At 40.4% G+C, this 11,663-nt stretch overlaps 1 protein-coding gene across 1 annotated transcript; it reads left to right on the plus strand.

Annotated features, from left to right (window-relative positions):
* Nucleotides 1–1,334: 1,334 nt before the first annotated feature.
* Nucleotides 1,335–7,121, plus strand: ppan (peter pan homolog). Its single transcript, XM_050069192.1, has 12 exons — nt 1,335–1,539; nt 1,828–1,998; nt 2,683–2,784; nt 2,896–2,946; nt 3,135–3,305; nt 3,522–3,598; nt 3,862–3,969; nt 4,113–4,236; nt 5,688–5,766; nt 5,964–6,093; nt 6,187–6,350; nt 6,438–7,121. The coding sequence occupies exons 1-12, from the start codon at nt 1,525–1,527 to the stop codon at nt 6,893–6,895; spliced, it is 1,650 nt and encodes a 549-aa protein (XP_049925149.1). The 5' UTR covers nt 1,335–1,524; the 3' UTR covers nt 6,896–7,121.
* Nucleotides 7,122–11,663: the final 4,542 nt, after the last annotated feature.

Below are 11,663 nucleotides of genomic sequence, written 5' to 3' on the forward strand. Positions count from 1 at the left end.
AAAGCAGAGGAAACAGATAGCTTAGCATTTAGCATAGGCAACATACTGTACAGGCTAATTCACCGACCAACAATGGGTGTAAAGTGTTACATGTGCAGCATTGCCCTTGAAGATGTCTCTTCCCCTTTTTGATGTTACAATATTCACTGACTGTTATCAGTTAGTCAGGAGGACATCTTTGGTTTTACCTTAAGTGTCTGCTTTGTGACTTCCTCCAGGCGAGTTGGAGATGAAGGTGTTACCCTCTAGTGGTCACACTGTGGAACTGCATCGATAAAATGGTGCAGACTAAAACACTTGTTCACTTAAAGATATTACATAGATATCATCCCTGTAATACATTATTACATAAATTTAAAGCAGGTATTTCTCCAATATGTTCTTCAAAACACAGAGTGAGTCCATGTCTCACTTATTCTATCAGTGTTTTTACTCTCAAGAATTCTGGGTTGAAGTTTCTCTGTTGATTTATCGAAATAGATTGACACCAATTTTAGAAGATATGGTCTTGTTTCTGAATTGTAATACAGGCTCACAGTCTGCTAACAATGCACTCAAGCTTATCCGTCTTGTTTGCAAATATCACATCCATAAGATTACACCAAATATCCATCTGTTTTTTGCTAAACTACAATATCTCTTTGAACTTTCTAAAATAACAAAGAACAAGAAAGCTATTGAAAACTCTCAAATAATCAGGGAAATTATATTTAGTAAAACAAACAAGATGTGGGCCTATTATGTCCAAGTTCACATATCAGAAACATATAATTCTAAGTTGTCTGTTGTAGTTTTGGTATGTTTGATGTTGTTGCTTCATATATGATGCTAAAATGATCATTTTTTTTATATTATAACATGAAATACGCATCTGTACAATGTAATGTCATGTTTGAAATTATTGATACAAATAAATTGATTTATAAAACACTTGAACACTGAACAAATCAAATAAAAAATGTGCATTTTCTACGGTGTTGATGGTTAACATTTTTACAGCTCCACGGTCTTTAGTTGGAGAAAATACAAATAAAAAAATCAATAAATAATACTCTTTATTAATGTTTTTGTGCCATGTAATTATAAGTTGAACCATTTTTATGTGTTGCACATAGGTTTTACTGTGTACAGCACACTCCAGCAATACTGTACGTCACTATTATCAAGCCAGTGAAGCAAATTTGAATTTAAATGTTAAATTCTAACGTTTGAAATATATGTAGATTACACACCTTATATAATCTACTGTAAATTTCACTGAAGAGTGAGCGGCACCAGCTCAAACACGTGGACCACCTTTGCTAGGAACTATTAGAAGACGTGTGAGCAGCACGGATGTGTTAGTGTGTGACACACGGCGGTGGAACCATGTGGAAGTCGTCGCGTTGACTTCGTAGATGAACGTGCTGTAGATTTTACAGTTATTATGGGTGTATTTTGTTGGGTAGCATACAGATAGTGTAGCGTTAGTTGATGTTTTTAATGTTGACGAAGTTAGCGTGCTCTTCGTCTCGCTGAATAATAATGGGGAAATCAAAGGTAAGTGTTGGCCTGTGCTAGCTAGTTAACGTTAGCCTGAAGTGACGAGTTAGTCTCATGTGAAGTTAACACTAGTATTATAGAAGTAGGTCTGTTGTGAAAATGCAAAGTATAATATATAAAAAACGTGAAGTTGAAATGCAGTGAGGTGACTAGTAGAGCTAGCTGAATTGTAAGATCCTATAGCTAACGTTAGCTAGCATTTTTGTTACGTTAACTTTGACTTGGCTCTGTCCAGTGTCGTTTTCTTTTGTTGTGGTTATTAATATGTGGATATCATGCCCTCAGACAAAGAACCAGAAGAAAGCCCGAGTAACAGCTAACCATGTGGCCGAGGAGACGTATGGGTCCATCCCGCACTCCTTCGTGTTTCACCGGGGTCAGGTTGGGAAAAACGTGGGTCAGCTCATCGTGGACATGCGGAGGGTCATGGAGCCTTTCACTGCAGAGTCTCTGAAGGTAAGACTAAAAGCTGGAGCAGCTTACTTCAGCACAGACCTGACTGTATTCACGTGCAAGCAACTGCTGGGTGATGCCATGTGCTTTGTGGAGTCCTCCAGTTGCTTTAGATGGCATCACAGGTGTAGCTGCATGGTCAATATGGGCTTTATTAAAAAATTATCAAGTATTGAGGTTTTCCTGAAGTAATGTAATATGAAAATGAATACTTAACTGTCTGCCGCTTTATATACATATTTATGTACACTCTTGAGGTGCCCTTGGCAAGGCACCGAACCCCCAACTGCTCGGGGTGTCTGTGCAAGGCAGTCTCTGTCACTCTGACATCTCTGTTTAATGCATTTATAGGAGCTGTTTGTGTGTGTGTGTGTGTGTATTTCGGACATAAAGTATATCATCTTCTTCTTCCTTTATCTCCTTTAAATAGTATGCTATATTTTATTCTTTACTTTAGCTTGTATCACTCTATATTCTTATATCTTTATATATAAACTCTCTTTTTTTGTTTTCACCTGTGTGATTTTATTGTCAATAATGTTTCTGTATTTTATGCATGTTTAAATTTCACTGCTGGAGGGAGTGTGTGACCTTTTCAATAGCAACCACAATAAATCGGTTTGAACTTGATGAAAGCATCTTTGCCATATCATGCTGTTTAACACCCTGCTTTTTTGTCTGTTTCAGGTCAGGAAAAAGAACGTGCTGAAAGACTTTGTGGCCATCGCAGGACCACTGGGAGTGACACACTTCATGATCTTCAGCAAGACTCCCAGCTCTATCAACATGGTAAGATCACATCACGCTATAAGCTTGTAGCTCCTCTGTACTGGAGGACTTTCCAGTTTTGCCGCATAAAGCCTGTACTACCACCCAACCCCACATTTCTTGTGCTTTCAGAGACTTGCTCGACTTCCCAAAGGTCCCACGCTTCATTTCAGGGTACTCAAGGTAAATACATGAACTCATACATAAGACACATGAACAATAGACGGGCTCAAATGATGAAGTTTTAATATTTGACTGTCAGTGATTTTTTTCAAAGTAAACGCACTGATGTGCCCAAACTCCTAAAGTCATTTTAACTCCTAAGTTTCTTCCCTCTCTTATAAGGACTCTTTGAACTTTGTTTCTTTCAGTACTCTCTTGTCAAAGATGTGGTTTCATCTCTGAAGAAGCACAGGATGCACGAGCAGCAGTTCACACATCATCCGCTACTCATCCTTAATAACTTTGGATCTGATGGCATGCATGTTAAACTCATGGCAACCATGTTTCAGAACATGTTTCCTTCCATTAATGTGCACAAGGTACGTTATTCCAGCTGAATATTGTATTAGTGTCACTTTGGGTGACTCAAGATTCAAAGCCCTGTCGACATGATGAACGTATAGTCTTCTGAGATTTCCTTTGAAGATTTATTAAAAGTAAACGCTTTCTGATTTCTGAATCTTCGAGTCATTCCGCACTGTAAAAGTTCAACCCTGAGTTCAAGCCCAAAAAATAAGGATATTGTTGTTTTCCAGGTGAGCCTCAACAACATCAAGAGGTGTGTGCTGCTGAATTACAACCCAGAGACCCAGGAAATTGAATTCCGGCATTAGTAAGTGATATTTTGTCATTAACATTAAATTATTGTTTTCTCAGTCTTGGCACGTGTGTGTGCACACCTGCACTCTTGGTTGTAGCTGCTCTGACAGAGTACAGAGATGTTGGGCTCAGATGATGACACATTTGTAACTTGACTGTTCAGTGATGCATGTTCAAAGTAAACGCACTGATGGGCCTCCACACAGTTACCAGTTGTCTTTTTGTTTATTGAGTAAACGTCACACTGACCCACATGACCACGTTCACAACCTGCAGCAGCCTGAAGGTCGTCCCTGTGGGCATGAGCCGCGGAGTCAAGAAGCTGATGCAGGAGAAATTCCCCAACATGAGCAAGTTTGAGGATATCAGCGAGCTGATGATGAAGTAAGGTTCTTGTGAAGGTGCAATTCTTTAAGTCCTGAGGTCAAAAGGCACTTGGCTTGTTGATTATCTGTAGCTGTTGTTCTAACATTTGCAGAATTGATAATGCGATCTGAACTGTTTGGTGTTTTCCCTACAACTCTCAGGGGGGCGAACCTTTCAGAGAGTGAAGCAGAGCAGGACGGGGAGCACAACATAACTGAGCTACCACAGGTCTACTCTGGCCGAGGCAACATGGCGTCCCAGCAGAGTGCTGTCCGTTTGACCGAGGTGAGCGTGCTGAGGAATATAACAGTTTAGGAGTGGGAATCACAGAGTAATTTACGATACTGTCACAATAGGTTGCCCATGATAACGATTGATTACGATACAGCGATCCTGCGATATGTAATATATATTGCAAGACAGTCATCTGCGATACATCACGACATGCGTGACCGAAGAAGAATAAATAATCCTAAAAAGGCAAAAAATCAAGAATTATGTATTTGTTCACTGCACTGTGGTTTCAGTTTCACATATTTTGGTAACTGAGATAAAACAAAGGACTAAAAAGTGCAGTCTTAGCTAGGTCCTCCTTGACACAACTAAGACCCAAATTCTGTTCTCGAATTTAACACTTTAAAGTTTCTTTAAATATTTAAGTTGGCCTACTTTTCCAAATCTTTATGTTGCTTTTAAAATTTTCACTTGAATCACCGCTCACATTGACATAAATTAGATCTACTTTACAGCACATACTTAAAAAGAAACAGTCACTTTTACAGCTGGTTCGCCTGTTCCTCCCATTATTTCCTTTTTCCTAAATAGTTTCTTCTTCACTGCAAGTTTGTTAACTTCTGTTTACTTTAAGGGACACGTTGCCTATTTTCAACCAGTTCTATATCGTATCGTGTGTAGTATGTGTAAATGAACTGTGATAAACTTCCCCTCATCTTACCAGTGCTAAGATCTCCCTGCTACAGGCTGTACTTACACATCTTCGTAATATCCGCCACCCATGCCGCCACCAAGGATAGTGTAGAAGTGTGTCTCGCTCTCTCGAACTCTGATCAAAGATAAAACTAAGCACTGCTGTTTGAATATAAACTAAGATCATGTTACTGCACTGCCTGTTTCTCACCTAGAATGTTTTCAGAAACATATTTAAGTGCACTGTTTAACTGTACATATGAAACATATTTTAGCTTATCCTTTGATTGTAATAGCAGATCGTTTGTTACCAGCCGGCCACCAATGTGTCACACAGACAAGTTCACATTACGTCACCGACCAGCAGGACCATTTATTGTTATGCTGTGGCGCTCTGTATTTTGGTAGATGAAGGTTTTCTGCCTTGTGAGCAAAAGTAAATCCCTCAGCCCCTTTTGCTCTGGTCATATAACTCCCATTTCGAAAGTATGTGCATCTCTGTACTGCATAGTCTGGGGAAAGATCGTCTTCCCAGTGGAAAATTACGTCTTTAACCCTCACTCATTTGATAAATGCCACCATGAGGACTCAGGAAATACTGACTCTTGTCAGATTGGTAGGGGAATCTGTTTGGAGCACCTGCATGCTTAAATAATGCATTGATATCTGGCGCCAGTGTATCGATAACATATTGCAAGAGGAGGTAATAAGATATATTCTTGTACTGATGTTTTGTCCAGGCCCGTTAATGGTTGAAAACAATATGATGATGCTTGAATGTCACCTGAATTGTTGCATTTTGTCCTCAGATTGGTCCTCGCATGACTCTGCAGCTGATGAAGATCCAGGAAGGCATGGGAGAGGGGAACGTCATTTACCACACCATGAGTGAGTGCACTGTGTTCTTACTCATTTATCTCTCTGCTTGATATATTCGGGTGTATATGATGAAAAAATTGGTATGATTTCTATGATTTCTCTCTAAAAGTAAACGCTTACTGATGCATCTAAATTCCATATTGATCAGTGTAGGCTTTGTACAGATCGTCTTTTAATGGGAAGTTGTTATGTACTATGTTTGCAAGTCTCCAAGACCGAGGAGGAAATACAGGAGATTCTCAACAGGAAGGAGGCCCAGCTAAAAGCAAAGGAGACACGGCGGAAAGAGCAGGAGCAAAATGTTGCTCGGAAGAAAGAGAAACGAGAAGATAACAAGTAATGTGGTCTTGCAAATAATTTGACCCTTCTGCTGTCTCCATTTTCTTTAATTTGGGTGAAGTGTAAAACGTTTTGTTTCCATCTTAACAGGAAAAAGAGCCTGGAAGGCATTAAAAGGAAACGTGCTGAAGCTGAGGCTGAAGAGGACAGTGAGGTGGAGGATCCTGGCGCACAGGATGATCAGGCAGCTGCTGTTGAATCTGATGATGAGGTGGAGTACTACAGACAGGCTGTAGGAGAGGAGCCAGATGAAGGTGAATATAGACAGTGTGCTATAAACCATTTGCTCTCGGGTCTTTTTTTTAATTCATCTATTGACCAAGAATTTTTCTTCTGTGCAGACATGTTCCCCAGTGCCAAGAAGAGGCACGGCTCAGACAGAAATCACGGACCTGCCAAGAAAAGAAAGCTGTCACCTGGTAAATCATTTAAAAAAGACAGAGATGCTAAGTCACCCAAGAGAAACAGTCCAGGAGGACAGCACAGAGACAAAACAGGAAAAGGATGGAAGAAATCAGGGGATGGGGAGAAACCATTTGGAAAGAAAATGAAACCTGGAGGAAAGGCGTTTGGAGCAAATAAATCTGGTGATCGGGAGAAGAAATTTGGTGGGAAGAAGAAATTCGAAGGGAACAAAGCATTTGGTGGAAAGAAGAAATTCGAAGGGAACAAAACGTTTGGCGGAAAGAAAAATAAGGACAAATCTTTCCAATCTAAAGGTCCGAAGGGCAGTCAGGCCTTCAAGAAGAAAGGTGCGGGAGCAAAGCAAGGCTTCAAACAGAGGAAGGGAAAAGGCTGAACCTTTTCTTTGTTGCTTCTGGACTTGGACATTGAATGTGTTATTATGTGCGACCACCAGATGGCAGCAAACTTCCAGTTGCCATCAGTGCCTCAGCAGTGAGTGATGGTTGTTTGTGAGACTGTTTATTGCTGAAAATCAGCAGATGAGAACATAAATGATATATTTTTCACACTGTGTGAGTTTATATTAAAAGTGTACTTGTTCAATAAAGTGTTAAAAAAAATGAAATTTACAATGTAGTGGATGATTCTAGTGAGCCAGTCAGTTTTTTAGCATGGGGTAATTTCAGGGTGTCGTGTATCTTTTCCAGTGGCGCTCCCAGAAATTTATAGGAGTGGCCTGATGGGGCCACTGAAAATCTTGGTGGCACACCAAAACCAAAAGTGAAAACTGAATTTCATGAATTCAATTTTGCCATTTTAGTAGACTATATAGGCTAGTTGAAAACTATCCGATGTGTGTAGACTAATACCGCCCAGTTAACAATTTGAGTTCCACAACAGTCCTGCTTTATTATGTATCTGTATATGCCTCAGGTAATTCATTATTCTTCAAATAGTCTGGTTGTCCTTTTCTTAAAAAAGACTAACACATAGCTTTTATTTTAAGGAGTAAATTGATTGCAAGGAACAAAGCATTAACCAGGAACAATTCTCAAGTTTAGAGGAAACTTGTGGGTACCCATAGAACCCATTTTCTTTAAGATATGTTGAGGTGAGAGTTCAAGGGACCCTGTTGAAAATGGCCTTGCCTGTTTTTTCCTCGGCCACAATTTAGCCTAACTTTGGAGCTTTATTAGCCTCCTTCCCGACAAACTATGCAGACATGGTTAACACCAATGGATGTCTTATGTTGTCTTCTTTCACAAGATACCACTACCTAGTCAGAAAAAATGAGTGTGCCACAGCCTCATTTCCACCAAAAACTTTAGGTATAGTACCTTTAGAACCAAAAGTAACCCCTGCGGCATGTACCTAGACCCTGGATCAGTTTGGTGTTTCCACCACAGACAGTACTCTTAAATGTGGGCAGGCTCTGTTGTTACTCACTGTTTCATCCAGTACTCTTTTTCCTTTAAGCCAGTGATACAGAGAGACATCTGCACCTTGTTTATCGTCCACACAACAGGAAAGCACGCTGACATTTTCAGAACAAAAAAAGAACTGGCTGGGTTTGTGCATTGAGTTCTTGTCAGGCAAGAGCAGGGGTTTAGTGTTGCCGGACCACACCAGAGGGACACTCTGACATTTTTGTTATAAGATTAGGCTAAAATATATGCAGTTCACATGATCCAGACAAAATCAATACATATTTTTAAATATTTGCACTCATTACTAAAAGTGTATGTCATCCAAGAGACGATAAGAACAAATGGACTGGTCAAAGTTGTCGTATTGAAATTTAAGGTGTGTCTGTGGATTCACATTGTCAAACTCAAGCACTGAGTAACATTACAAGAAGCAAAACTAGCCACAACTCAGCGTTAAGCAAGAGTGACTGTTCTCCATTGACCAATCAATGGATTGCAGTGATTGCACCTTTTAGTACCAATCAGTTTGCGAGGTACCTCAACAGAGGTGACGAAAATTGGGAACAGTACAGAACTGAACTGAAGTGAACCGGATTGCTTAGTGGAAATGCCACTTAAAAGACAGTTATATCGACCTCCAATTTTTGCCAGGGGTGGGGTAGGAAATTGTACCAGAGGAGCCATGTTCCACCCCTTGGGGGTGCCAGTGAACTTTGCTTTTCTTTACAGTTTTTCTCGATTGGTTTGGCTCATTTCTTGAAACAGAAATTACATTCTCAAAACAACATGGACAACCCTCCAAACCACTGGGCACTTCTTCACAACAGATTTCAAATTCTCATTCCTTTCAACAAATTGCAAATGTCTTAGCACACTTTGCAAATGATTAAATACAATTGTCTACAGTTTGCACAAATTGCAAATGTCTAGCACATCTTTGCAAATGATTGATTACAGTTGCCTACAGTTAGCACAATTACCAATTGTATATATCTTGCTGATCTAAACTAACTGTTGATTGTCAGTCAAATGGTTTTACTCTCCAAAACATGTCAGCATTATTTCATTGTGTCAGCCATCACATGCACAAGAGTTCATTCAATTGTCAAAATTAGTCAGGAACATAATACCATGTATAACATCACATTACATGATATGAATATCTTTTGCTGATTGATAAATTGACTCAGGTGAATCTAGAACTTGACTAATAAAGGGGGTGTGTAACACATCTCAGATGACCAATCAAATGGTATGTTTAGTTACCTGACAGGTGCTATCCATGAGTATGATTTTTGCCAAACATACATATAGAGCTTGACCAGAATCAATACAATTTCTGAACATGGAGGCACCTGGCCAGGTAAACAATGACCAACTGCCTGCTCGAGGAAGAGGAAGAAGAAGAGGAAGAGGAGGAGGAGTAAGGGTGCGTGGTGGTGGAGTAGGTGGAAGAGGGCGAGGGGCACGAAGACACCATGCCGTTCCAGATGAAATTCGGGCTACACTTGTTGACCATGTGATCAATCATGGCCTCACAATGGCAGAGGCAGGTCGTCGAGTTCAGCCGAATGTGCCCAGATCTACAGTGTCTTCTATCATCCAAACCTTCCGCAGGGAAAACAGGTAGGCCTATGTACTCATTCAACAATGGAATTACTGTATTGATAGTACAGTTTACAATAGTATTCCAATTACTGTACAGCAATGCATTACAGTAGAATTTCAGTACATTACGTAACAGTAAAACAACAGTACAATTGGTAACTCATTCTGTGAGAAATTCATAAGGCATACAGTAGGTCTACAGGACAGGACAGTGCATCACAATACAAATGGTAATATTGTCTATTTGTGAATTCTATGTCTAGGATTGGACGACAACCTCGTACTGGTGGCAGAAGAACACTACTCAGCCGAGAACAAGAACAGGAGATCTGCAATATAGTGATGGCAAATAATGCCATCACACTAAGAGAGATCCGTAATACCATAATACAGGACAATCTAACATTCCAGAACATCAACACTATCAGCATATCAACAATAGACAGGGTATTGAAGAAGCATGAGATGAGCATGAAACAGCTCTACAGGGTACCATTTGAGAGAAACTCTGATAGAGTGAAAGAGCTGCGGTTCCAGTATGTAAATGTAAGTCAGTGGTGTGTTACTGGTTATCTATCATTATAACCTGTTTACAGTAAAGCACAGAGGCCACTATATTGAACTTTTGGTGGAGAACACAAAACATTCCTATGTAATTTGCTGTTATGGTATGATTCTACCGTATAACTGATTTGATATTTTGTTGTACTGTATTGTAGAGAATAATGGCATTGGAGGGGAATGAGACTCCTCACACCCTTGTTTTCGTGGATGAAGCCGGCTTCAACCTGGCCAAAGGAAGAAGACGTGGCCGGAATATTATTGGCCACCGGGCCACGGTGGATGTCCCAGGCCAGCGTGGGGGCAATATAACAATGTGTGCTGCCATTTCTGAAAATGGTGTGGCCACCCACATTCCCACACTTGGCCCATACAATACCCAAAAGCTCCTGTTCTTTTTGGATCACCTTTATTCAGATCTCATCCCAGAAAATGAGAGAGGTTTGGTAGGGCCTCACTTGTCAAAGTTTGTAGTTGTGTGGGACAATGTCAGCTTCCACCGCGGCCCGCTCATCAGGGCCTGGTTCACTGCCCACCCAAGACTGCTAATGGTGCTCCTACCACCTTACTCCCCATTTCTCAATCCAATTGAGGAATTTTTCTCTGCTTGGAGGTGGGGGGTGTATGAGCATCGGGCTCAGAACCAGAGGTCCCTGCTTGAAGCAATGGATGCTTGCTGTGACAATGTCACAGCAGATCAGTGCAGGGGATGGTTGCGGCATGCACGTAGATTCTTCCCCCGTTGCATCGCAAGGGAGAATATCAGGTGTGATGTGGATGAAAATCTGTGGCCAGACAGACAGCAGAGAGAGGACGACCACGAGAGTGAGGATGAGGAGGACGACCATTGAGGTGGAGTTACTGGTGTGAACGATATTGCATATAATTTTCCTTTTTTTGTGTTGATGTGTTTACAGTACAGTATATTTTGCTGTATACATTTTCTTTTTACTGTGATGTTTGGCAGTTACTTTATGTTTGTGAATAAAAATACAGTAACAATTTCCATGACAGTGTAGGTCCATCATTTTTTTCAGTTTGATACAGTTTGATTTCTGGTAGCTAGACAAAAGGCATCAATTACAGTAACCATTCATTGTCAGTGAATGGTCTGGACCAAGATTGAAATGTGACATAAGTGATATTTCCATGGTCCACTGCCATAGTGACAAAACATCTAAACATTTTGACCAACAGTGCTTACACAATGCCAAAGAGACTTTGCATTTTGGGGCCATTGACTATTTATATGAGAAAATGGCTTAGTTTTGACACATGAGTTAACTGTTTTGGGAGAGATATGACCTTTTGCAGGTGAGCCATGGTGTTGTGCTGAACCATCCAGGCTATTTTGGCAAATGCATGTAGAGCTTGGAGAATGTCATTTCTGTTTCAAGAAATGAGCCAAAGCAATTGAGAAGGAAACTTGTGTTTGGGGGCCTTGACTATTTATATGAGAAAGGGACTTAGTTTGAAGCATGAGTTAACTGTTTTGGGAGAGATATGACCTTTTGCAGGTGAGCCATAGTGTTGTGCTGAACCATTGGACTATTTTGCCAAATGCAC

This window comes from Epinephelus moara, chromosome 18 (genome assembly GCF_006386435.1).
Source record: "Epinephelus moara isolate mb chromosome 18, YSFRI_EMoa_1.0, whole genome shotgun sequence".
Lineage (NCBI taxonomy): Eukaryota > Metazoa > Chordata > Actinopteri > Perciformes > Serranidae > Epinephelus > Epinephelus moara.

What these genes read in the sequence shown, in the direction of transcription:
- ppan (XM_050069192.1), top strand. An exon ending in ATCAGCGAGCTGATGATGAA is followed by an intron (nt 3,970 to 4,112) that starts GTAAGGTTCTTG and finishes TACAACTCTCAG; the next exon opens with GGGGGCGAACCTTTCAGAGA. An exon ending in AGGAGAGGAGCCAGATGAAG is followed by an intron (nt 6,351 to 6,437) that starts GTGAATATAGAC and finishes TCTTCTGTGCAG; the next exon opens with ACATGTTCCCCAGTGCCAAG.